Source organism: Wyeomyia smithii, chromosome 2 (genome assembly GCF_029784165.1).
Source record: "Wyeomyia smithii strain HCP4-BCI-WySm-NY-G18 chromosome 2, ASM2978416v1, whole genome shotgun sequence".
Taxonomy (NCBI): domain Eukaryota; kingdom Metazoa; phylum Arthropoda; class Insecta; order Diptera; family Culicidae; genus Wyeomyia; species Wyeomyia smithii.
In genome coordinates this window covers 73,359,736-73,387,030 of record NC_073695.1, presented here as the reverse complement: position 1 = coordinate 73,387,030, position 27,295 = coordinate 73,359,736, and the positions used below count along the sequence as shown (strand labels likewise).

Here is a 27,295-nt window from a genome sequence, read left to right as displayed (position 1 = left end):
TCTATAGACCTTTCTATCTATGCTAGTATTAGTGGTCGATTTCACTAATATATGTATGTTTTTTGCTGGTTACAAATAAACAAAACGCTGGTGGGTAACGAAAAATTTCTCGCTACCTCGAACATTTATTCAAGTTGTAAGCCAATTTTTAGTTTTATTTCATCTGTTTTCCACTGGAACAAAGTTTGTAACAACATGTACATCAATGAGCTAGCTAGCTTTTTCGAAACCGAGCATCAACCGATTTTTTGGTTGAGAACAAATCGATTTTATACGGTTACACGACTAAACTTGTATTTGTGAGATCTGACATAGGAAGCTTTATTACGTATTCGTACGACAGAAAAACTAATACACGCACACCGGATGAATTTGAGATGAAAGAAACTAGTAACATTTGAAATATATATGTGACAGTATGTAGTGTTCCTTAGCTGGAGATGTAAATTTTTTATTTTTTTTGTAACAACTGAAAATTTTGCATGGGGTTGTAACGACCATTATTAGATAGTCGTACTCTCTTAACATGTGCAAAATATATTAAAGTATGTGTTGTTGAACTTGACTTTAGAAGATTTTTATTGCTTTTTAAGTAACAAACTTTTCACCAAAAGAAGAAGTTATCGTTATTGCTTTTAAAGTGACAAAGAAAATTTTTGCGTGTATCAAATAATTACACAGTTCTGCATGTATAAACAACAATCGGGACTAAATGGTGTCCCACATCAAACTGCATCACGGAAAAAAACACTGCAGAAAGTTACCTATTGTGTATTTTTTCTTATCTTCTTGTTTCATATCTAAATTTGAGTAGAAGTTGTTCAGAGTGTGGTGTTTACACTGCATTTATATCGCTGTCCGTCTTTCGAATTTGGAAAAATGCCGTCACCCGAAAAGCAACGTCGCGAATAAATCGGAAGGAGATATGTGGTCAAAATGGAAGTTCTACCTTTTTTACTTCCCTGTAGAACCGAAACACAAATGCGTCCATCAATAAAGACTATTGTTGTAAGACCCATGTTTGATTTGGTATTAGTCGATTATCCTATCACAATTTAGGTATGATGGACACTGGTTGAGAAAATACCCAATCCCAGTTAGGGTCGACTCGTTTTATGAAGTTTATCACAATGCCAAATTTCGTAGGAATCGCCCAGCATTGTATATTTAGTAAACTTAGCTAGATTTATCCTGAATTTTGTTAAACAAACCATTCCTCACAACTCTCCCATACTCATCTCAAAACTTAAATCACTGCTCAATTATTCATCTCACGACGTCCCCATATTCATCACACTGTTAATCATGAATGAATCACATTATCATGAATGAACGTAACCGCAGACCGTCGTAGTAGGTTACCTAGGTATCCGCTATAGTTGTTTACGTGCAAAATTGGTAACCTAGGTAACCACTGCGGTGCTGTCGATTTATATCAATTATGTCGGAGTAATACAACATTTTCAGTATGATTTTTTCGTATTAACAGAAAATGATTTGGCAACTTTTGATTTTCTTCAACGCAGTGAAAACAGATGAAAATACATACAGTTGAAATTTGGGATTTGTAAAAATTCATCTCATATATTTCTGCTAATTCAAACTTGTTTTTGAAAACTCAAGGTGAACATTTCAAAGATTAAAGTATTCTTAGTGTAGTGAGTGATTTTGTTTAGTGATTAAATTGAAAAGTGGCCCAAAAATGCGTTTTTTCCTGTTTTCATGTTGTATAAGATGAATATATGGGCTAAGATGAATAATGGAACAGTTCCCCTATATGTTCTGCTGTTTAGGTTTCAAAATGGCAAAAACGACATCCTGTAGATTTAGTTTTTCCAATTTTATTTAGGTGATACCTACTCGGGCAGTGACTGGTCAACAGACTTGTAAGTACCCGAAAATCTTTTTTTTCTGATTTAGTAAGATCCGAGCTTTCACAGCATTCGGTGTGATAAATCTTCTAGCTTGTCTGGATGTATCCGTGGCGTTCCAGCTTGATTCTATCATGGACATTTCCCAAGTTCTAAATTCAGTCCTCAGAGCGCATTCTGGGACTCCACAGAATGGTTCCGGACCATTAAAATTTGATGCTGTGCCTTCTCTTGCTAGGCAATCAGCTTTTTCATTTCCTCCAATACCGCAATGGCCGGGCACCCAGCATAGAATAACTCCGTTCCTACAGGCCATTTGTCTTACATCTGTGCATGCTAGAAAAAATCTTTCACCATCTTTAGATTCAGAAGACATTACTCTGAAAATATAAAGCTTTTAAATTGAAGAGCTTAGTTGAAACCTACCGTGGGAGACTGAGAAAATCAGGTTTCCATGAAAATACGTACTTTAGTGAATTTAAACTCGTTTTTCTCAAAATTTTTGCATGCTAAAATAAATATTTCATCGCGTATGGATTTAAGAGACCTTACCGCAAAAATGTAGAGCTTAAAATTTAAAGAACGGTTTTGTTGTTTGAATTCTTATAAAAATACGTAGTTTTGTGATTTTGTACTGAAATAATTTGGAAACTCCAAAATTCACTCTTACATACCATATTTCATCCACCTGACATGATTTGATACATGGAGCAATTGATACGTATGAAAATTCCCAGTGTTTGCCTAATCTTTTTGAAAAAATTAGAAAAAACACAGACATATTTGCGTCTCACGAAAACGGGGAATGGTCCAGAGGAGTGGCACCTCTACCAAAACTTTGAGCTACTATTCTCCTTGAATAAAATTCCAAGTTTTCCAAAATCGGCCGTTCCAGTGCTGAGAACGAGCATTTTCAAAAAACAAGTTCCGTCTCGGGTCTTTACGGGTTAAAGAAAGAAGGCATTTCCACACTAGCCTCGATTTACATGTAAGAGCTTTAAGTGCATTGAAGCTGCTTGGCTGTCAGAAAATATGCAGATTTTCGCAAATCTGTATTTTCTTGTTAAACAAATATTCACACATTCAATAATAACATGAATTTCTGCTTGAAATACCGTTGGACTGTGGCCAATTGCTATAGCTCTACTGATTCCAGGGCCAAACACCCCAAGTCCAGTATTTTCACCAATTTTTGATCCATCAGTGTAAAACATTACAGAACCTGGACGCAGACTCGGCCCTCCTGAGTCTCATTCATAAGGGCTTGATTTAACTACTTCGAAAGGAATGTCATAGTTTGTCTTCGTTGTCATCCAATCTTCTATAGTTTGAACATCAGAATTCAGTCTGAATTCCTTAAGGATCCTTAGTTGTCCCACCAGGTCACCATCTAAGATCTTATTATATCGTTTAAATAGCAAAGCACTTTTTACAGCCTGCTGCTTTACATATTTGTGTAAAGGTAGCATATAAAGGAGGGCTTCCAAAGCAACTGATGGTGTATTTTTGATTGCCCCAGTTATTGATATACAGGCAATCCAAGCTTGGCTTGAGCGGTTACCCCATTAATTTTAGGCCACCATATAAGGGGCCATCCACATTCCACGTGGACAGATTTTTAATAATTTTGCCCCCCACCTCCCCCTCCGTGGACAACTGCCCATATAAATTCCGAAAATTTTGTGTGGACCGTAGACATTACACAGACCCCCCCCCCTCCAGGCTGTCCACGTGGAATGTGAATGGCCCCTAAGTGAGGCGTATGTGATCTTCGGACGAAAAATTACCGAATAAATCCAATGGACTGTTTTTGGTCGTAGTCCCCATGTTTTTCCCTCGGCTCTACTACAAACCCAAAGGGCATTTGTACCCTTAGAGATAGTCTTGTCTAGATGAGAATTCCAAGTTAGTTTTTTGTCCATAGTTACACCGAGCTATTTAATTTCTTCTGCAAACTGAATTTGAACGTTTGAATAACAGTTTTAGAAGGAATAACATTCAAACCCTTTTCTCTACACCATTTTAAAGTAGATTTGAGCGCAGTTTGTAGCCGATTAGATATCGTGTCATCGAACATCCCACGAACTATTATGGATACATCGTCTGCGTATCTGATTACCTCATATCCTAGTTCTGTTAGCTTTTTAAGGAGTTCGTATACAGCTAAGGCCCACGATAAGGGTGAAAGTACTCCTCCCTGAGGACATCCCTTATTAGATCTGATATTTAGCTGCGCGCCTCCAAGATCAGCAAAAAATTCTCGATCTCTTAGCATCATCATTGTCCATTCAATAATACAGTTATCCAGTCCAGGCCTCTTGCTTCCATTGCAGAACGCATTGAGCTATAGGATGCATTATCGAATGCTTCTTGTATATCGAGAAAAGCCAGGGGAGCTATTTATTTAGCTTGAAAGGACTTCTCGATTCTGTTAACTAACGCTTGTAGCGTTGTTTTTGTAGATTTACCTGAATGGTCAGCAAATTGGTTTTTGCTCAATGGAAACCTAACCAAGTTCGTTGACTTGATAAAGTCGTCCAAAATTTTTTCTATTGTCTTCAGTAGAACAGAGGAGAGACTGATGGGTCTGATGGGCTTTGGGAGTTGTTTGTCCTTTTTTCCCATTTTAGGAATAAAGACAACTCTAACCTTTCTCCAGGCTGTTGGTATGTAACTCATGGTAACACTGGCTCTGAAGAGCTCAGTCAACTGGGGAATAAGAGTTTCGTTTCCCTGTTTGAGTAGTGCTGGGAAGATTTCATCTTTTCCGGTGGATTTGTAAGGTTGAAAAGAACTCAATGCCCATTCAACCCTACCAGGCGTGAAGATTTCACAGGCTTTAAGATAGACTTCAGTTGACCATAAAAGTCCTGCCTCATCTGAGTCCTGTTCTTCACCGGATATGGGTGTTGACCCTAGAAAATGAGTTCTCATCATTACTTCCAGAGTTTCAGCGGAATCAACTATAAAAACTTGTAATTGTAAAATATTTTCAATAGTATTATCATTTTCACACGACATATCTACAGTTTTGAATATTGATTTCTCTCAGAGATATTCTTTGGATTTTACAAATCGAGAAAATTATTATAGGGATTTGAACGTCTTTTTATTGTTTAGTGTGAAGATTAGAAATCATAGAACATTACTATCAGTATGTACACATACCGCTTTTTATACATCTTTTTAGTCGCCGAAAAAAATTATTGAAAAATTATTTTTTCGCAACAATCAGACGTCACTACTAAAACGCAAGCGTTACAGTTTTGGTTGAAAAAGTATAAAGCCATCTTGAATGAAATTTGAAATGAGAATATAGCAATTAAAAACAAAACACGTGCAGCAAAAAAGCAAATTATCTTAACAACCTTGTTGTTTCTGCTCCCTACTCTTTTCTTTGCGGCTCAGATTGCAATAAATTAAATAGAGCAAGACAAAAAAACTTGATCTGCTGAAACAGGATCAAGCATTAATCATTACCGATTCTACACAGACCCACAATTCGATAACTTGAAGCCAAACTGTTACACTGGCACAGATCGAATAACCGCTCAATACTGCTGATGGCATCAGCTGTGAAAGGAGCGCAAAAAATTCTAAAATTGCTTGTACAGCAGCACCTGGTAAATTTCCTGAAGAAAGGAATCCGTGACCGTTAGCCAGGATGGTACGAGGCTCCTTTTCCATATTCGTGGGATGCTTCAAGGTGAAAGGAGTTTGTAACGGTATTTCGTGAAAGGTATATTTTTTTTACCGCACTACGATATATTGCGGTACAACGTTTCAATCAAAAGTTGGAAAACATTGCAACGGAAGTGATCGAGTATAGCAAAAATGAAGTACACAAACAGTATGACTTGTGAAAGTGGCAAACTGTGTCAAATTAATCACGTCCCAAAAGAAACTGATACTTTCAAAAACAAACCAAGTGAAAAATGATAACTGACATTTTTGGGACATTCGAGGTATTGAATTGGAATAATTTTGCATAAAATTTCCGAAACTTAAACTGACACTGGAATGTATTAGAATGTAATTCAGAAAGTTTCGCATATATTTTTGCAGTTTTATTGTTAACACTTAGCTTCAGACCAAAATTTTTGACAATACATTTGTAAATGTCAACGTGCTTTAACTCTTTGACAAATTTGACAAATAAAAAAAAATCCTTTCCAATCGTACTGTTTAGGTACTCGTTTCAAGCGTGAAATTAGCGTATAAAACAGAAAAATAACTCAACATAATGATATTTAATAATGAAATAATAGTAATTAACATAATCGAGTGAATGGTGCAAGATTCCTTTTTCATATTTTTGGGATGTTTCAAAGAGAAAGGAGCTTGTAACGGTATTTCGCGAAAGGTGCCTTCCTTTACCACACTATGACCATTGACCGGCGACGAAATGCGGTGTGTGACTGAACGTGCCCTATTGGACTCATTCTGTTCTACATTGCGGTACATCGCTTCAATTAAAAGTTATTGTGTAGTTGAAACCGAAAAACCTTTCAACGGAAGCGCTCGAGTACGGCCACAATAAAGTAACCAACAACAAAAAATGTCACACCATAATTCAAAAAAAAAACTTTCGAGTCGAGCTAAATGGAACATATACTTTGTGAGAGTGGTAAACTGTGCTAAGTAAGAAAAAAAATATGATGACTGGCATTTTGGGGACGTTCGATGCATTTAATTGGAATAATAATGTACATGATTTCACAAATTTGACCTGACAATGAAATGTTACACAGAGAAAGCTATCATGAGATTTAGAAAGCAAATTGTGAGTCCTCCAAATTCGCAACGTTATCTCTTGTTGTTAGTATTGTGTTCTTCATTCATAACTTTTTACCAAATTTTCGTGATAACCTCAAGTTGTAAATAAATAAATAAATAAATAAATAAATAAATAAATAAATAAATAAATAAACAAATATATAAATAAATAAATAAATAAATAAATAAATAAATAAATAAATAAATAAATAAATAAATAAAATACATATCCTCTTTTTTTCTTGAGAAGGTTCAATAATCAAAGGATTTAGGAAAAATGTGATCCATTGAAATATTATTTATAGTTTTTCCATCGATATACGAAATTAGTTCATTTTTTTAATACATACGTGTTTACTTGAACATAAGTCTGACATGATAGGGGAATAGAGATCCATTTATATATTTATTTTGTCATCTATAATATAAGAACAAGCTAAGAATATTGAAGACAAAGGTTTCCAACAGAGCCAAAACAAAAACAAAAGTTTGAGCAGAATCCAAATCAATGTAGGGGAATTGTGGGTAAAATGAACAGGGGTGGTAAAACGGACACCCGTCAAAATCTCGACTTCAACGTTGAAAAGTAGTAAAAACTTCTTTGGCACCTTATCTTAGAGGCACTAGAAGCTATTTGAGACAAAGTATGCGACATGAAACAGTAAAACAACCAAAATAATAAACAAAAACAAAAAACACGTGTTATTTTTGGCCTACAGAAAACAAGGTTTTTTTCTAGTGTAAAGCAGTATTTTATAACAATTTTTCTGCAAATATCTCTACTCAGACTACTAACCAGCAGAAATCATCAAAGGTTAGTAATTGTTTAAATGATTTTCTCGATATATATAGGTATTTTCAATAATGTGTATGTGCGGGTAAAATGGACAGCCCATGGTGATGGTGAAAAAATTGTGTTAATTTCCATTAAAAAAACTAGATGCTTCGTGTTTATATCAGTAAAACGCAAAGGTAAACTCGGACCGATGAACAGATGACCGCGGCTAAACGTACCGTTGAATGCGGAAATCCGTAAAAAAGCTTCCGCCATTTTTCAGTTTCTTGCGAACAAGGTCATATATTGTTATTAATTTTACGACAAACGGTGAAAATTGAACTGCTGGTGAATGCATAAGTGTGTCACGTGCTATCCCTAGTAACAATATTGGTTTTATCAAAGTTTTTTAGCGGTTAATACAGCCAAAAAAGCGCTACAAAACTTTCATAAAACCAGTTTTGTTACTTGGGATGGAACAACATTTTACTATCTGTAAAGGGATAGTTAATGTTCACGCCCAAGGTGTTCATATTACCACCTCCCTATGTTCATTTTACCCACACGTGTCCATTTAACCCCCAAAAAAACTGCTTTCGAAAATGCTCATAAAAACTACGAAAAATACTATATTTGAGTACTTCTTCTTATTTTTTGTATCAACCATTAGTGGCTCAGTTGATGTGCGCTATCGACTCATAGTTGTAGTGTTCAACTGTGGAGGAAATTGGGAAATGGCTTAGGGTGTCCATTATATCACCCCTTCCCCTACTGCATTGCTATCATTTAAATATTTTTTGTCAATGTTTTTTTCTGGTATTTCCATTTCATTTACGAACGTTATCTTTATTTGAAGGGCCAAAAGTGTGCATTCTAAATGAAAAGCAATTCCAAGGATTCCGAGGATAAGGTACACGATCAATTTGTACTTTATTAATATAATTTACTACAAACTAATGTAAGTCAAGCCACGTATTTATTGCATGGAAGCTAAGATTTGAAACTATATTCGAGCCTGTTGCCACTGATTGAACAAGGAGCGCACCTCGTCTGGGCTGTACAGCTTCTCCAGCTTCCGCAACTCGTATCGATCGAAGAACTTTTTCTTCCATCGTTCGATTTTCGGATCCAAGTGATGCCGCAGATCTTGCAGCGTTTCGAGTGGACGCTTTTGCCTCCTCCGCAGATCATCGGAAGAAGCGTCCGGATCATCCGGGTCGTTTGGATTTCCCCAATTAGGTCGATTAGATTGGTAGCTCGGCCCCGCGAAACCGTTCTGTTGAGCTGGGTAGGAATGATGTGAAAATGGTTGCTGCTGATCCCCAAAGCTGGGTCTTCCACCGTAAATGTAATAATTGAAGGTGTTTCCTACTGTGTTGTACTCATGAGATACTGGGCGAGTATTTTGACAGCTGCAATTGCAAGCTTCCGGTTTATGACCGTGAGTGGTCGGGTGGACTGTTGGTGGTCGAGGTTTTGTTACACTGGTTGGAATGTTATTATATACAGGCTGGGGAACATTTGCTTGATTTGATCCTGCATGTAACATGAGAATTAGTTATTTATTATTTGTTAATATTAGGTAAATAACTTACCACCGTACGCAATCGGGCTATTCTGTGAAGAACATTCCGCTAGTTGCTTCGCTTGCTTTTTATACTTGGCATGCAGCGCTTGATACGCTCTGGACAAAATCAGCGCTTGGCTCTTGAGTGTCGTTACCTCATCGTTGATTTTTTTAACCAACAGTTCAAATTCCTCTCGATCCATACTGGCACTGGTGTCTGCATCGAGCTGATTTTTCACTTCAGGAATGTGACGAGATTCGGTCATTAAGCTGAAGTGAATTTTCATTAAGGCTTCATCCACTTCTTGGGAGTCCATTTCATCCCACTGGTGCTCATCATAGGCAACGGACATGCAGAAGTGTATGTGAACCGCAAGCAGAAGATAAATCAGACGAAATAAAGGAATCTGCAAGAAGTAATAAATTGTCATTAGCACTGAATGATGTTTAGTTTTGTGATGTACAATTATTCTCACCATTGTAAACTTCTAGTTCATCTGCAGTAAGTTAACGTTGCCTCCCTGCAAAAGTTTTCTTCAAACTGAAAATGAACGCCTTCAATATGTGTTTTCTGTTTTACTACAGATGAGAGAAAGTAGCCACAAATTATCAATCAACTTCCATTTAACTGATGAACAACGGTGGTATAATCTGCAGTGTTTTGACAAAAAGTATAGCTTCTAAATTATTCATCCAGTTTTTTTGCTGCCGAAATGAACTGTGTTATATTAATCATATATTTGAATAATTCTGCTGGAGAACCACGAATAATCTACGTATAAGGCATATTTTCATAAAAAGCTCAAATATTCTTAATTTCATTTCGAAATATCTCGAAAATGGATTAAGAAGGCTTGATGCTAAGAGTTTTATGATTTGAGTTACAGTAAGTAACAGTAAGTAAGTTACAGTAAGTAAAGTTTGTCTTACATTTTTTCTTTCTTAACTTTTTATTAAAAGTTTTAAAATAATGTCAAGTATGAAAAGAGAAAAGTGTTAAGAAAAAATTCAACTCTTTTTATTATTATTCAATTTTCCAAACTAAAATTTAAAATAACTTGAGAAAGCATGCATTTGGGAAGTTGATCATATTTCTGATTTAAAATGGCTATCTGAATTATAAGAAATCATTAGAAGGCCAAAAGTTTGGAAAAATGTTGAAATCATAAAAAAAATTTAAACTTTACCTTCCAGAAAAAAAATGTCTCATTTTTCCATCTTGAACTTCTTTTTTTCTATAACTTTAACTCATTTTTAATGCAAACTAGAATTTAGTCTTTATTTATTCAACCAAAGGTTTCTGAGCAAGAAGTTTGAATAGAACCTCTGTTATAATGCATACGCTCTTTTATAAAATTACCCTTGATTCTTAAAAAACATCCCTCCATCTGTGAAAAATACTTAGTTTTTTAATCTAAATACATGTGAAAACTTTCGTTAAAAAAATACGCTCATTGAATGTAGCATGGAATCTGTCGTTCGGGATTAGGTGCACAACTAAGTTTTGACTATTAATCAATACTTTGAGTTTTTTGAAATTTTTTTTTGCCCCAAATTATCGTTATTTGCAAGAAGCGTTACTTTTCTTCTGCAACCCCCGGTGGAATCTATAGTTGTATGCTGACTCTAAAAGGGGTCGTACATGGCTGTGTCCCCATGTTAGGGGCGGCGTACAACAGCGTCCGACCCAGAGCGGACGGCTGAATCATTAAATGTTGTATCCTGCTAGCTACATCTAAGATGGCAGCCCCATCAGCAGGATGAAGGTATCGCGACCCTGGCTATGTAGCAAACCGAAACCTCTCCTAACCACGAACAACGAAATTAATATGGAACGGATCAATTTTTTTTAACAAAATCAATCGGCAAAGACCCAAGCTACGAACAAGGAAACGTAGAATGGTAAATGATTGAAAACTGAGTACTTGGAACATTCGATTTCTAAATGAACCGTCGCCACGATTTAGGAGATTCGATGACCAAATTCAAGAGAAAGGCAACTCCGTGCAGCAGATCCTATTGCACACATCTTTTTCAAGTACGACATCTACTGCAGTGGTGGTGGAGCAGCGGAGCGGGGCGTCGGTTTCGTAGTACTGGGAAATCAAAGAACAGAAGTCATTCGGTGGAGACTCGTAGACAACCATATATGCATGTTAAGGTTTAAGAACAAATTCTTCAACTACAATTTGATCAACACCTACACACTGACAAACGACAAGTCCGTTAACGTCAAAGATGAGGTCTTTGAAAAGCTTGAATGAATCTATGGTAAGTGCCCAAAACACGACATAAGAGCCGTCACCGGAGATGCGAATACGCGGGTTGGAAGGGAGGAATTCTTCCGTTCGGTAATTGGAAGGCATAATTTCCACTCGTCAACCAACGAAACCGGCCTAAGGCTGATAAACTTTGCCGCGACCAGACGAATGGCCATATGTAGCTTTAATTTCCAGGAACAATCCATTAATGATGACACGCAAAATTTGGAAAAAATTCACTCCCCCCTCCCCCTTGTCACAAACTGTCACAACCAGGGTTGATATTTGTTGACAATCTTGAGTGAAAGTGAAAAAAGGCATCCACAAACGTTATTTTTTTACAATCTTTTCAGAGTTCTCCCTTCCCGCTTTTTGCATGGAAATGAACTGTCAAAACACCTCATTATATTTCATGCGATGAAAGCAAGACAACAAAATCAGTTTATCAGTTAACGAAGATTGTCAAGGCATCGGTCAGTGTCAATGAAAAAGTGTTTCGGTGAGGTTTATTTTGGTTGAGTAGACTGTTTGTTTTTCTTTTTCGCTTTGAAGTGAAGATCATTTGGTTGGATTTGTCGTCAAATTTTATTCCGTGACCATGAACGATGCGCGCGATCTATTTCATCTGAGTATAACAGCACGTTACTAGGACGAAAATCTAGTGTATCTGAAAGAGTGCTGCGATCATTGGAAGTGAAAATTGAAAATGATTGGCTGTAATTTTCGAAGAATTTTGCTGGGGAAAATGACTTTTATCAGCACTGGTCACAACTTCCTTGACCCCCCCCCCCCCACTCAATTAAGTCACGTTTTTATATCCCCTCCCCTTTCTTTGGTTATAATTGACTGAAAATTAAGCAATTTCTAAAAAATGCTTTTTTTTCTAAATTAGAACGAACGAACATTATGCTTTTTTTTCTTAAGCAAATCCTAAACAAAAAAGCGATCGTAGAACCATAATGAATGAATGATGCAAGCATCATAAATAATTCTGAGTTGAACTCTGTGGTATAGGTATGTGTCTTCTTATAGCGAATTTCTTTATTCCACCAGCTCACCTCGTTTTGACCTGGAAGCGCACTAACTGCTGTCAAAACTCTTCTTTATTCGCTCGACATTGACCCAGTTTTGACCTGGAAGCGCCTGCAAAACAGACAGGTTCGCACTGTGATTTTTGTCAGTTTTGCGAGTATTTTGCGAGTATTCACCAATACTATTACATCGTATCTGTCAAAACGGTCAAACCACGCGGGTGATGCTGAAAACAAAAGAAAAATGTGATTTGTCGTCTGTGCAGTGAAATCCTGGAACGCAGAGAAGAAATAATTGCTGCAGCAAAGGTATTTGTTATGGAATTAATGGAATCGGATTTAGATTTGGATTCCGATTCCGATTCCAAGTTCGAAAGTACTTTAATCAGAATTTTCAGTAAGCCATCGAGAACAAGCAGGAGTCGGGTGGCGAGACAAAAAAAAAAGGCTGACCAGATTTTCTAGGGACAAATAGGTACGAAAAAACGGGACACTTGGGAAAATCAATTTTTGCAAATTATTACTAACCAAAGCGACACATACAAAAAATTATTCATTGCCTTGTTCTGTACAAAAATACTTAACCGGTAATAAAATTTTACGCAGTAGAACGTAATGTTAATGGTCATATAAATTGTCATCAGAAAGATCGGAATCTTGTCTAACAATTATCATGGCTCTTACGGTCTCAACTTGCAATCACGAAATTCAATCAGCTCACATACCGTTGACGATTGAAAATGCCCTTTACTAGACACGGTACTACCAGCAAAGCACGACATGTACTCAATAGAGCAAGAAAAACATATTTTCCTTTTCGTAAAATATTTGAACCCAACGGTTTGCAACTGTCATGAACTCTATTGCTGAAGCTTTATCAGAAAAAATTTCAACGAGTAAGTACAAAACGGCAAAAAGACAGGACGGTTGCTAATTGTACGTTTGGTCAGCATAGACAAACGCTTACTCGACGGAGCAGCACACTACCTTCACCATGCCATGCGATGCTGCCAAATTTATCCAGAACCATATCATATTCCTGGAGGTTAATGGTGCTTCCATTTGGCAGAAAAGAAAATTTTCCAAATACACCAGAATTTCAGAAAAACGAAAAAAAAGAGGATTGTGCGAAAAAACCAAAACACGACAAAAAACAGAAATCTTTTAATGTCGGCAATAATATCAAAAATGATTTGTTATTGTTGTATTTAGGATTGGCACCCGCAATACAAGAGTTACCGATCGGATAACATTTGTTTACCACGCTTCTGGATCCGGGTTGCATCCGCATACGTAAAGCTGTCATAAGTTGAAAACAGACTGAAATCAGCTGATCGCAACTGTCTCGTGGATTGCCTTATTTATATTTACATCGCACATGGTCTCACGCACACCAACGCAAGGCTTTAGATCGTAGATCGAGATCGTTTTTTTATTCCACCCGAAAGTTGGCACTACCCCCGTGGAATAAAGAAATTCAGTATCAATTATTTTTTAAGTTTAAATGTGATGTCACACTCTCCCAGCTGGTGTCGAGGTACGATGCTGGCCTAACAAGCCAGTCGTCGTAGGTTCGAGTCTCGGCTCGGGAGAGACTGTTAGTGTCACTAGTCAGTTAGTGTGCTCCAGCTAAACCCCCCCCCCCTCCCCCATATGAATAAAAAATACAGATATAATTGTGGCAACCCTGCTTAAACCACAGCTAAGCGAGAGAAGCGTGGTGAATCACTCTAGAGAGAATACATAGCAGAACGCCGCGCGGAGTACACTGCTGAGATCAATTCGATGTAATTCTAAGAGCAAACATACGTGACGTGCGGCTGGATTATTTTATTTTTTCAGTTTCGAGATGCATAATAAACACCGTTGTCTACTTTTCTACCTGGGTATGTGTTTCTATCACAGTAAAAGCACGTTCTGCAGTGATCTCTGTTGTATTTGAGCGTATTGTCCTTTCGTGTGAAAAAGATTACACCAGTTTGCTATCTCTCTGGAGAAATATTTCAGCACGATTTGCTGCTCTCTTCAAGCAAGTGCGTCGCTTTGCTCAGCAGTGTGGCCTCTGCCATTCTGAACGCCAGCAGAGTGATCGGACGAGATTTTTGCCGTAGGTTAATGAACAGCTCTACTTACGGCTGTTCATTAGCCTACGGCAAGAATCTCGCCCGATCGCTTGCGTTGACATTCAGCCTGGCAGAGGCCTGAGACTCTGGTTGAAGTGGACGTGAATAACGGCGCTTGCCGTGTAGTAATGATACACATTTGGATTCGAATCATGTCTATGCATTCCTTGTGCTGTTGATGCGTTATGCTTTCCCCACATTTTTTGTGCGTTTACAACGCAGAAAATGTGTGGACTGAGAGGACACAGTGGCTGCGTAAGGATATTGACATACTGAGGCGTCAAATGAAGCGAAGCAAGAAGCGTCGCAAAAGCGTCCTAGCTACTTCTTCGAACGTCTATATGAAACGTCAAACCGGCCATACTCAAGCGGCAACGACGCGTCGGTAGAGGCGAGTAGTGTTTTGACGCGCGTAATACCTTGTTCAGACAAAATCTTTCATCGCCAGGTGCTTTATATTCGCCTTATTTTGGTCTTAAATATAGAAAATATCGGAAAAAAATTTCAGGTATTTTTGATTGGTTTTGCATGCCTAACATACTGAACTTCTTTAGTCGCGAAACGCCAGCCGCTGAGTAACTAGCTGTGCTCACAGGTTAAAAGCCTATCAGATATCATAAACTAGTTGAACGTTACTCGGGGTCAGCGGGTTTAAAATCTAGAATAATTTCTTATATTTTTACTACGTCTGTAGCGCAACTGACTTTAGACATATTATTTTACTTCATAAAAAAAATCTCTATGTTTACTAAAAACGTGATTTACCTTGCTTGAAGAAGCAAACAAATCTTCATTGGACGAATTCATATTTCCTTTAAACGAAACCGCTGCTGGAATCCAGGAATATGACAACACAACGCGTTGGCGACGCTCGCTTCAGTATGTCATAGGAAACTTCACCTAACGCTTCTGTTTATTCCGCTTCTAATACGCTCAACGCTTCGCTTCATTTGACGCCTCAGTATGTCATTAGCCTAAGACTTGAAATTTTGCGTGTAGTGTACAGTAACTATTCGCCTCCTGGGCACGCTTTAACTGGCCTTTTTTTAACTGGGCGCTCGTTAACTGGGACGATTCCCAGTTAAAAAATCAACAAACGTCAATGATCAAAACGAACGGGGGGCACGTAAATGTGGAACATTAAAGGATGATACTTCTCCTTGTTGGTTTCGCCGGTAACTTTTTAGTTTAGGATATTAAAGCAACATAAACAGTAACAACACCAATAGAACATTCTGTCTGGCGATCAACTCCAAAATTTAAATATTTTATGAAATTGTCGTCAAGCGGCACTAATCTGCTTTTCATCGAAATCCCCCTCGATGTTTATTTACGTTTGAAATGACATCCCAGTTAGCGAACCGATTTCAATAACTGGGAAGTGCTCTTCGCCCAGTTAGCGAACAGCTACTGTACTGGTAAATCATGCACAACATTTGAAGGGTACTTTGGTCACAATTGAAATGACTATAATTGAAAATTAAACTGCATCACCCGAATGTAAACAAAGTTACCAGTATCTGTCAAACTCAAATACGTGACGGCATCTTGCGATGGTCTATAGCAGAGTCAATGTTTATAATTTACAGTCGCGCAAAGTTGAAATCAAAGGAACCAATTTAACGTCAAATAAGGGTACCAATCGAGCAATGTAAATCAAAAAAGTGATAATGTTAGGAGTGGAAAAGAGCGTGATATTAAATATGAGTTTTTCCGAAGTTTCAACTACATATATGTAATCCAGCATAACCCTGTAAACTGCTTCAGTGATATTTAACAGAGCATCACCGGTATAATCTTTTAAAACTGTATACCTTGTGAAAAATTTCAAAAACGATATTCGCTTATATGTACATGGTAAAAAACAAAACTGTATAGTTCTTGACAACAAACGGTACAAAAACTGTGTTGCCGGAACGATAGATTTTCTCTTTGCGCGACTCTATATAAACATAGACTCTGGTCTATAGTAGCGGTACGGTGCGGTGGGATCATTTTCAAATGCTTACTGTGTCTCTTCTCTACCACTGACTCGATTTCAAGCACCAATATCTTAATTGACAGCTAAAACTTTGCCCAAGACATTGCTATTATAATTGGAAGAATATCTTTACGATACTAAACTTGTTTAAATTGTTTTAAAAATTGTGTGCATTCAACCAATCACAAGCTCGCTTCCCCTTCGTGACGAGCAGGTAGAGCGTTGCGATGTGTACTCCTGATTAGTAAAAAAAACCGCATCACATACTGTAGCGGTAACAGATGTTACGTAATCATTTTGGTTACCGTCAGCCGGGGTGAGATTGTGCCAAAAAAGGACACGTTTTTGTTCCTTAGCTTGTAATGCACACATTTAGGCAATGAGTTTGATCCAAATCACGTCAATGCACACTTATATGTTCAGTTAACGACTGCCGCAAATATGGTTAAGTTACAATAAGCTATAATTTTGCTGAAATAAAATGAACTTTGGCCTAATCTCACCCCTTCTATGGGGTGAGATTGTGCCAAAAACGAAAAGTTGAAATATTTACCTGTTAAATGAACAGTAGTGTATCTACGAACAATTCACATAAATAACATGATAAAACAGTAAGTATAGGGACGACCATAAACAACGTGGACTATTAAGGGGCTGTAGGGGGTTGACCAGAAACTACGTTTTATATGAATTATAGAAAAATGTATGACTGGATCAAATTGATATCTGGAGTAACCAGTTATGAGAACGTGCCTTATAGACAGTCTCTATACACATAGTGGCGACTCCAGGTAGCTTAGAAAGGAAAAACGTTAGAACATAAAGCCTGAGAAGACTTTTCGTTTCAATTATTATGTGTCATTGACCACTGTATATTTCATTGGAAATCTCAAAACCGCTGGAAACGTACCCACAACCCTCCTTCCTCGCTTTAAAAGTTGTCAGTTTATATAGAATAGGTGTACGAAATTTTGTTACATTCCAAAAGCAATATCAGTCATTGTAAATTTCCATCTAACAGTTGTTAGCTTACTGTTCTCAAGCTTTAAGTCATTATTTCAAGTAATATCATAGCTAGACAACATACTTTATGTAAACGATGCAAGTATTTTGGTGTATACTGATACAATTTTGTCGTGAATGTGAATTCCGCGCACTGTACCGTTCATTATAGCTTGGCACAATCTCACCCCAGAAGGGCTCGAAAAAAGTACAGTTTGGAAAAACATTATTTTCTGAGCCAACACAGGTTCAATGCATAATATTTCCTCAACACATTGGAGATGACATCCTAACGTACCAATGAGCAGCAAGTTGATGTGATTTCTTGATCGGGTTGGTTTCCGTGGGACATTTTTGGTTAACGTTATTTGCGCATGTTTTTCACCCTGTACTTTGGAACATTATTTAATTGGAACAGTTCACTGATATTATCTATATTCCATTTTAAGTTGTGAATAAATATGTCACGTTTTATAAAGTATTGCATTCGAGGTATTAGGTTCAAGAAATCTTAAGTAATTTAACATACAAACATTTCCCGTTTTGGCTCAATCTCACCTCCGTGGCTTAACCTCACCCCGGCAGACGGTACCTTGAATTTTTTGACTAATGGCGCTTTCTAGCGCCTTCAATTTATTTAATTATTTCTTCTACTATTCGGCAAACGATGCAGAGTAAAATTATGCACTTTCATAAATATAAAAAACTAGTTTATGATATTTTTCGTGAACATTCTCAAGGCAATTACACATGCAATATTATTTTAATTTTATTCTGCCTATTCCAGCATTGTTGACTAAGATTAATGCTTGTTTATGTGTAACTGTGGAACCACAAGATTTTATGGAATGAATATACGACCGGAATAATTGGTATAAAGGTAGTTCGGTTTTCTCGGTCTTGGGAATCAAACAACTAAATAGTGTTTATCCTAACGTTTCGACCTTTGGTTAGGCCTTTTTCAAAGGTTACTATAATTTAAAATACAATTAATACACAAACTAACAACTAACAACTAACAAAAACATGAACTTACACTCTAGTCTGTCGTTTTTCGTTTAGTATAAATACATAATGGTCAGTCGGTAAATCTATTTCTTCGGCTCAGATGGGCCTATTTAAAAAAAAAACATACGGTTGGGTTAGCACAAACATAAATTAAACGGGTAAGTATAATTTAAGTACTCAAATAAATAAGGAAAACACATACATAACTTAGGAACTCTGGCTGAAAATTGATCGCCCTCTAATTATTAACTGTAACGGACAATCAAAATGGAGTGGGAGGCTTTGCGATGAATTGTACTATGCATCTGAAATACTAGCATCTATTGGACTCTCTGTTGGTCTATTGCTCTCGTGAGCGATTTGTGATCTGCGAGAAACGGTATTTGCGTAAGTGTGAAGAATGCCTGCCTTCGTGGTATTGTGGTTGTCAACGTCTGTGCGGAAATTCACTGTGTTGGGTGTGTTGTAGATATGGCACATTTCTAGTATAGGGAGATCCGTAGAGCGGTAGCTACGATCAACTATTTTAGTACTGCTAAGGGTAAAAGTGTGTTGGTGATCAATGATATGTTGTGTAAGGGCTTTTCTTTGCTTATTTGGATGGTGTAGGGATGCGGATAATTTGTTGATGTTGGATCTGTGTCCACTAACTCTAGTTTTCAGATGATTTTTCGTCATGCCTATATACGATTTCTCACAATTACTACCAGGTATCGTATAGATGACATAACTCTGTTGTAGTGGTTCTATGGGATCTGAGCAAATTCCGGGTTGTTTTGGTGGTTTTTAATGCTATCTTAACTAAAGGGTAATCTTTTTTGAGGATGCTGACATAAATGGAGCTGAGTACTGGTATGTTAACCATTGAACGGTAGGTGGTTTCAGGAGCAGCGTTGCCGTGCGGGCAGACGTTGGGTTTGGGATGGCGTTGTCGGTTGAGTAATCGGTTGTGTCGATCTGTTTATGAGGCGGTTGATGAGAGCAGATGGGTAGCTGTTACGACGGAGGTGCCTAAACCAAAGGTCGAAACGTTAGGATAAACACTATTTAGTCGTTTGATTCCCAAGACTGAGAAAGCCGAATTACCTTCATACTAGATTTTATTATTTTCGAATTGACGTTTCATGAACACCAAACTGCTCGGTAATTTGAGCTTTGAACAGGTCTTTATGCTTAACTACTTGAATAGCACGTAACATTTGCTCCAAAGTCAATGAAACACGCTTTTCCGATTCATTTTTCAGAAAATTATGACATAAGTACATTTTAACAGATATGACACTTGGTTGCCCGCCCTATTTAAAAAAATAAGCGAAAAAATTGAATTCATACACATGCAATAAGGACACAATCCACATATGAGAATTATGTTTTCAACGCACTTTCTACAACTGAACCTAAATTTTCCTTGATTTAGAAATCTTTTGAAGAAGCTATCAGGCTTCTTCAAATAGGAAACGTCAGAAAATCGAGCGTGATTTTGGCGAGTTGTGATAAAAACGAATGTTGATAAAATCGAAAAAGCACTGTAGTTATAATTTACATAATCCAAACTAGCTCGATAATCAAAATGAGATCGCATTTAATGAGAAACAGTTCTATTTCAAGGACTTTAAGCGCCACTTTTTAATCGTTTGAAATAAATGCAGTTACACATTTCAAAACTTGGAAGGTAAAAATAATAATATTGCTTCAAGAACGTGATCGTGATCCTGAGAAGGGCCGATTGTAGTTTGTACTTCGTGGGTGGAATAAAACAATCTACTACATGTTAGTGCATTTCGCAACAGCTTCAATTTAATTTTAACTTCAGGCCCAGTGTGCTTTGCTAGCTCTCCTGGCAACAGCAAACTTACGGAAGTCTGAACTTGGCTGCTATACCGCTTGTCTTCGGTGCCATCTTAACGGTATGCTTAATGACGGTTATGGTTACAGTTCACGAAAAGCTAATGTATTTCGCACACAATGTTTGTCTGTATACCTAAAAGCAGTATGCAGCGCAGTCTGGCCTCTTTTTCGTATTCCCTTATTCTATCACTCACGTGGCGCCACCTGGTTGTAAGGTTAGTCCTCTTCGCAGGTATTTAGGGTATTTACACTATCCGTTAGGATTACATTAGAGCAATCCGCATGTTTTTCGATTTTCTCGGGCGTTTCGCAAGCAGTAATTTGGAACCACTACTTTTTGCGTTGTATATAGACGCATCGTTAGTACTACCAAAAAATTGCCGTTCGACTAGACGACATTATCAACGAGTGATGTTCTGACAACTTACTGACAGCTAGTATCCAGAATTGTTGTGTAATTTCAAATCTCTGTTTGGTCCAACTTTAGTGACTAGAATAAACCAGATTCGAGATTTGGGTGTAGCGCTACGTTGAATTATAGTAAAGGTGAATCGATAACTGGGATTCGGTGTACTGTACTACTCTCTGGTGCGATCTTCTCTTGAAACTTATTCTGTAGTGTGGTATCCTTACGAGGCAAATTGCAAGAATAGGACCCGTGCAGTGAAAATTTGTACGCTAAGCATTTCGTTTTCTTCCGTGGCGAGAGTTACCGGCGTATCCTGATCGTTGCCAACTTCCAGGTATGGAAACACTGCAGCGAAGACGCAGCCAGCGTCAACGACGTAACAGCGCTATTTGACTTCAACATGTCGATAACAATGTTTAGGCGACAATCCTAATAGTTTTGTGAAGTGCTTTGTTTGTTAATATTCGTAATAGACTTAAGACATTTTATCATTAAGACCACCAATGTTTCAGATGATTTTAACAACAAACAATAACAATGACAATCATCCTTTTTTTATCATGCCGTTTGGTTCAGCGATGTGATGCTATTTCTTTCAATAGATTTTGCTAGTTACAATGTCTTGTCGTGTCAAAAAGGAAAAGTCACAGTCCCGTTCATCTCGTGCAGGGTTTTAATACCCGGTAGGTCGAATTCATCGTCTGCTGCGTAATGAAAATTATGTGCGTTGGTGCTGAAGTACCTGTCGATCTGGCTACGTAGTAATAGTTATCTTTCAAACTACGTTTGAAAGATAACTATTACTAAAATTTACCGCTTCACATCATCAAATTGGTTAACCCGAATCGAGTATATTCACAAACCTGTTGCAAAAAATAAATAAACCTTGCGGTAGAGTTTTAATAAACCTCTTCAGCTCTCGGGTATATTTTTCGACACGTAACTCGCAACTGTGTTAGTTTCGATTACGTTTGATTTTGCATCTTGTTTTTAATTTTTTATACTTTTATTGTGCTCTTTTTAGTCTTTTTAGTTTTAAATGTTGAGATTGTATTAATATTCTTTAAAGTTTAATTTTAACTTTAATTTTCTTGATTGCTTTTACTTCATATTTTATTTCTTTACCTCATAGAATATAAATTATTAAATATTCAAATTATTCAAATCATATAATATTACATTGCATTTTCGAAAAATCTTCCAATTCAACAACCGTCAACTTCGCTGTGCTACACGGGAGCACCTTTCTCCAGTTGCTAAAGTTCTACACACTGGCGCGTCCTGCACTCAGACAACTTGACTGTATAAAGCACTGGTAAGCCCACTGCGCATGTTTCAGTCACTCCCATCGCATCCATCGAACCATACCAAGTGAGTATTTTCTTTCAGCCATGTGTTGTTCATCAATTCAAATTCAATATATTTTCAGTTCCATCATGGCCCATTACGGTTTAGGTTTATTCACATTACTGGCCGCATCCTGCCTGGTGTTGGTGTCCAGCTATGACCAGAGTAAATCAGTGATTCCCCTCGTCAAAGAACCGGGATCATCGCGACAGGAACGGGACCTGCTATTGTCAAACGACGATGACGATTATGAGTTCTTCAATCGGCAGTCTCTCTCGGAGCCGGAAACTGCCGGCGCTAAGAGTGCATTCGACCAGCCCGGTTTGCACGACGACAGCGCGGAAATTATGGGCAATATACCACCGGAAAAGATCAGTGCACTGATGGCCAAGCTGCAGGCCAAAAGTGGGCACTTTTCCGACGTTGCCCGGGAGGTAGCTATTTCGGCGGTCAATTTGCTGATCGCTTTCGGCAGGTTAGCTGAACATTCCAAGGATAAGTTTATTATTTTGGCGAAATAAAGCGTTTGATGTTTGAATGGATTTGGTAGTGTGTGTTTTTGTTAGAATCTGAGAAAAATAATTTTTATATAATGCAATGTTTTATCGGAAAAATGCTTCAATGATATTGAAAGTTGTTTAAATTATGAAGACATTATGAGCGAGAAATTGAATTAAAGAGCTGTTTGACTGTTTTGTATTTTGATTAGTTCTGTTTACTGTCGAGACATCACGGTTTTTCTGCACGTAATTCTATTCCCTAAAGTTGGTCATGTGCTGGTTGAGAGGTTCTAAGCGGGTTTCCTAGTACCTAAACTGGATGTGCATATGGTAAATGTAAATGTTTAGAAACTTAACATATGTTTCTAAACAGACGTTGCGTTTGAAGTTATGGAGAGACAAATTAAATTGAGGCTGAAATCACTGAACGAACGTTAGAAGAGGCAGAAAGCGATTCCTAAGTGGATATAGACTCACTAGGTAATATTTTTGAGCTTTACAACGAGCAAGAATATATTTTTAATTAAGCTAAATTCATCCTTTTGAAAGACTATTTTTTATTTTAATCAAGATAATCGAGCAAAAAAGATTAGAATAAAAAATGCCTGTGAAGGTCATGACAGCAGCAAAAATAAAAAGGAAAATATTTCAAATAAGCCTAAAATTACTGAAATGTCCAGGTTGAATCGCAGGTTAAACAGGTCTAAACCCAAAGTGGGCAACATTAAATCCTAACTTAGTCTAAACTCATTGAAAGGCACTTTCCTTGGTTAGCAAATGTTGATTTTATCAATTTCACGTAGAATATTGCATCAATGATTGTCTCTATAAACTAGGAAAATATAGTTTTCCGATGGATGTTAATGTTTATGGTTACATTTACACACGATATTGACAGTGCAAATGTGATATGAATTGCGATGTTTGAAAGTAGCCAAAATCACCGCTCAAACTTGAACTCCAGACAAATGTAGGAAAAAATCTGTAGGAAAATAGCTACAAAAGATTTTCACAAGTAGAATATAATAAAAAATACCAGATTAGTAACTACATTTTAATATTTTATTTCCAACAATAATGGTCTAAAAACTAGGTAAAGGTTCATGGTATCGCATTTCTACAACGCCATAGTGGGGCTTCATGCTCGATAAAACATTTGCCATGTCCATTAGGTACGCATTCAAGTAATAGATTCCTGAAAGTTTCTCGAATTTGCGGGCCACTTCGCCCATAACGGCCTGAACGCTGTCATCTCCTTGAGCTCGAAGCGAGTCCACCACCAGCGCCAGCAGAATGAAAGTCCATAGAAGAAATCGACGAACCATTTTGTTACCTTAGTTGGTATACTAGAAGGAAATAAGTAAGTGAATAGATTTGTAAATTGAAGGATTCTCAATTATCACCGTTGGCGCGTGTAAAATTTTCAGAGGAATCGTTCCTTCTCTAGCAGGGAAGGGTTCAGAATGCACTAAACCCTGATCTCCCGGTGATGGCTGCTTTTGATTGGTGAAAGTATATTCCGAAGAAGTTTTGAAGAGCGTAGAGAAAGCTAAAAAATCCGAAAAAGATTTTGGAAAGGAGTTTTCTGCTGCCTTGTGCTTCTGCTTGTATATGTGGGTTGAAAGTGGTGAGTAGAATAAGTTTGTGAGAAAAGAAAAATATTCCTTAGATTGTTTTCGCTCGTTCAAGAGCGCTGTACTCGAGGAAAACTTTATCGTCAGGTTGTTGCGGTGAGTTAATTTTTAGTTAATATTTTTAGGAAGTCATTTTCTGAAACTCATAGTTTAACTCATAATTTAATGGTATATCAAGTGTTAACTGCACTTCTCTCGTTCTTCCACTCTTTTGAACTATTTTTACCACTCCCTTCTCATGGGAATTCACTAATTATTTTAGTCATATAGTACAACTAATCTTTATTAACATTGAACATTTTACTAAAGAATAAATAATGATCTAAAATACCTTTTATTTTATTGAAGTATAAACTGCAAATTCTAGGATAATAATTTACTTTTCACTCACGAAATTAAATTTCCGAAAGAAACAAAGTAATATATAATGAAAACCGAAATCGATACAAAGCCACCAATATAAAAAATAACGCGTCTGGTTTTCCTCTCATTCACTCACGCTAAGCTGAACCTGACAAACTCTTCCTCCAGAATAATTGCAGTTGCCAGAGGAACACCTTTCGCCACCATGCAGTACGTTACGTGCGTGTTACTTTTGACCCTGTTGACCACCGTGACGATCACCGCCCACGGAGCATCCCGACTGCCCGCAGCATTCCAGCCACCGTACGATCAGCAGCAGTCACGCAATGCGATAGTCGATCTGCCAAGCTCTGGTAATTCCATCGAATCCTATTTGCAGTACTGCGAAGCCGTGATCCATGCCCTGGAAAGCGAACTGCCCCGCCGATCCATCTTCCGGTCCTTGTTCATCGACAAAGCCCGACTTTCGTCCGGTTATGATAAGCACATTCGTTTCAGCTCGTCCGAGTTGATCAAGGACAAGTTCAATGATTAAGACATTTTTGAGATTGTTCAAGTAAAAAGGTAAATAAAGAATGTTATGTACTGAAAACCACGTGCGAGTTCAATTTTCGTCGTATGTACTTCTACTGAAAGACAGTCACCCTCTCTCCGAAAACATCGACTGGTGAAAGTAAAGTTCCTTTCCAATTGGGTACTTCTTAGCAGGACAGAGTCAGAACGATATCTAAAGCGTCGGTAACGTCTCTTTTCGAACAGTTTCAAGTGGTCTTTCGTTCGAACAAGGTTAACCTTAAACATGAAACTAGCCGTTGCATCTCTACTCTTTCTGGTTATTGCCGTTACGGTCGGCCATTCCGATGCCGTTTTGCCGGAGAATTTCGTCGAACGAGTTGAAGCTATCCTGCAGTGGTTCGACTTGCGCATTTCGGTTTACCGAAAGGCCAACATTTTACTGAAACAACTGGCACGGAAGGTTAACGCACTGCCGGCCTATCACGATGGAATGATCTTCTACTATCTGAAGTGGCTGGACTATCCGGTACCACAACTGAAACTGGTGGCACCGAATGGTGTCTACAACGGAACCGAAAGCGTGTCGATATCGGAAATGCTGATGCAGGCTCTCGATCAGCAGGACATTAAACAGGTGCTGAACATGATGCCGGAAGTACGCGAGGCGTTTAAGAAGTTGATGTAGAAATAAAATTGCTTTGGTTGCTAGAAAGGTTTAGGTTTTTATGTCAATATATCACACGAATGTCAATAAGTTTTAAATTTTACTACAGAGCTTCAACTCGAAACGCGTTCAACAATAAACAAAATTCTAAAGTGCATTGTTTTACAAAACAATTAAAATAGGTACACGGCACAAAACCTTTTTATTAGTAATAACACCTGAAAATCTTAGAGAAACTATCTGAACGTCACACGAGGAAATTGACGATTACTTGTCCATTGAATTGTCATAGCCTAGTGAAGGATTTGCGTTGGAAAAGGTTTTTGACCAATTGCATTTTTGTTGAACATAAAAATAAACAGGCAAAAAGAAAAAAATATCATTATGGTTATATTTTTCTGAAATTGCAAAAACTTCTACTCATCCGTCAAATATCCGTCGGCATATACACTCAAGTCTTTTTTCACGTGTTCTCTGCGGATTTCGGAATCTACGCGGGTTTTTGCGCGGATTTCCCAGATATTTTTTCACGTGGCATGGTTTTATTCATTTTCAACCCGTTTATTCAGAATGTCTGATGAATTTACTTAATCCAATTACTGAATATTCACTGACTTGACCAAACCTTTTAATATTTTTTCTCGATTTTCAGCGTGATTCGCTAAACTCTTAGCAAATGAAGTTTGTAGGCGGATTTTGGAATTAACGCGGTTTTTTTACGCGCTGCGTATTTCCCTTTTAAATTAAAATTCGGGCATAGGTGGTGTTTTTTAGCTTTAACAGCCGAGGAATCCCACTGCTAGCACCATGTTAATCTCTTTATCTACATGAATAAAAAAATAAGTTGATGTCCGTATCTGAAGATTTAACTCAGAACAGATCAACGGATTAAGATAAGGCTTTTTGCGTTAGTTTTGCTTTCTGCTGCGTCAAGTTTTTGTGCCATTTATCATTTAATGAAAATCAACTGGAAAAGTTAGGGAAATCATTAGAAACCATAGCCAGGAAAATACTTTAAAATTTTTGCTGGAATATTCTTGACACTTGATTTACAAGTTTTATAAATTCAAAGAAATTTCTAACTGATATTAATTTCCTTGTCGAAACGACATGAGCACAGATGATTCCGTTGGAATTTTAAAATCCTCGAGGGTATTAATACTGACGAGATAATGATTTCTTGGGATGTCACAGCACTGTATCCGATCATCCCGATGAAAGAAATTATAAATCTTGTGGAAGATTGGTTTCACTCGATGTGATAATATTTGGAAAACTAAAGTACGCGGTTACTTGAAGTTAACTCAGCTTTGTGTGGAAGTATTTCTCATTCCGAGGGAAATTTAAAAACAAATCTAAGAAACGCCTATAAGAAATTCTCTTTAATAATGTGAACTGTTTATGGCAACTTGGAAATATACTAGAAGAAAAAACTTTCTTAGCAGATCGTTGGTCGTTACGTGGACGATATTTAAATTTCATATTGACGCAGGTGAGCCTGGAAAATTCGAATTGAATTTCTAAAAATATACGCTTTATTTGGAAATGGAATAAAACAACGGGCTTTCTTTTTGAGATGTAGTCGGTGTTATAAAATCCAACCACTTAAAATTCGAATT

At 37.4% G+C, this 27,295-nt stretch overlaps 3 protein-coding genes and 1 long non-coding RNA gene across 4 annotated transcripts; 2 read left to right on the top strand and 2 right to left on the bottom strand.

Annotated features, from left to right (window-relative positions):
• Positions 1-8,316: 8,316 nt before the first annotated feature.
• Positions 8,317-9,561, bottom strand: LOC129723584 (uncharacterized). The gene is made up of 3 exons (XM_055677899.1): positions 9,466-9,561; positions 9,018-9,396; positions 8,317-8,958 (listed from the first exon to the last, which is right to left on the bottom strand). The coding sequence occupies exons 1-3, from the start codon at positions 9,466-9,468 to the stop codon at positions 8,426-8,428; spliced, it is 915 nt and encodes a 304-aa protein (XP_055533874.1). The 5' UTR covers positions 9,469-9,561; the 3' UTR covers positions 8,317-8,425.
• A 12,372-nt stretch (positions 9,562-21,933) lies between these two features.
• LOC129723585 (uncharacterized) lies at positions 21,934-22,541 on the top strand. Its single transcript, XM_055677900.1, has 2 exons — positions 21,934-22,023; positions 22,082-22,541. The coding sequence occupies exons 1-2, from the start codon at positions 21,983-21,985 to the stop codon at positions 22,518-22,520; spliced, it is 480 nt and encodes a 159-aa protein (XP_055533875.1). The 5' UTR covers positions 21,934-21,982; the 3' UTR covers positions 22,521-22,541.
• A 998-nt stretch (positions 22,542-23,539) lies between these two features.
• Positions 23,540-24,769, bottom strand: LOC129724259 (uncharacterized). Its single transcript, XR_008727897.1, has 3 exons — positions 24,465-24,769; positions 23,903-24,048; positions 23,540-23,845 (listed from the first exon to the last, which is right to left on the bottom strand). It is a non-coding gene; the product is annotated as an uncharacterized LOC129724259 (long non-coding RNA).
• LOC129724258 (uncharacterized) lies at positions 24,113-25,104 on the top strand. The gene is made up of 2 exons (XM_055678986.1): positions 24,113-24,229; positions 24,665-25,104. The coding sequence occupies exon 2, from the start codon at positions 24,702-24,704 to the stop codon at positions 25,029-25,031; it is 330 nt and encodes a 109-aa protein (XP_055534961.1). The 5' UTR covers positions 24,113-24,229; positions 24,665-24,701; the 3' UTR covers positions 25,032-25,104.
• Positions 25,105-27,295: the final 2,191 nt, after the last annotated feature.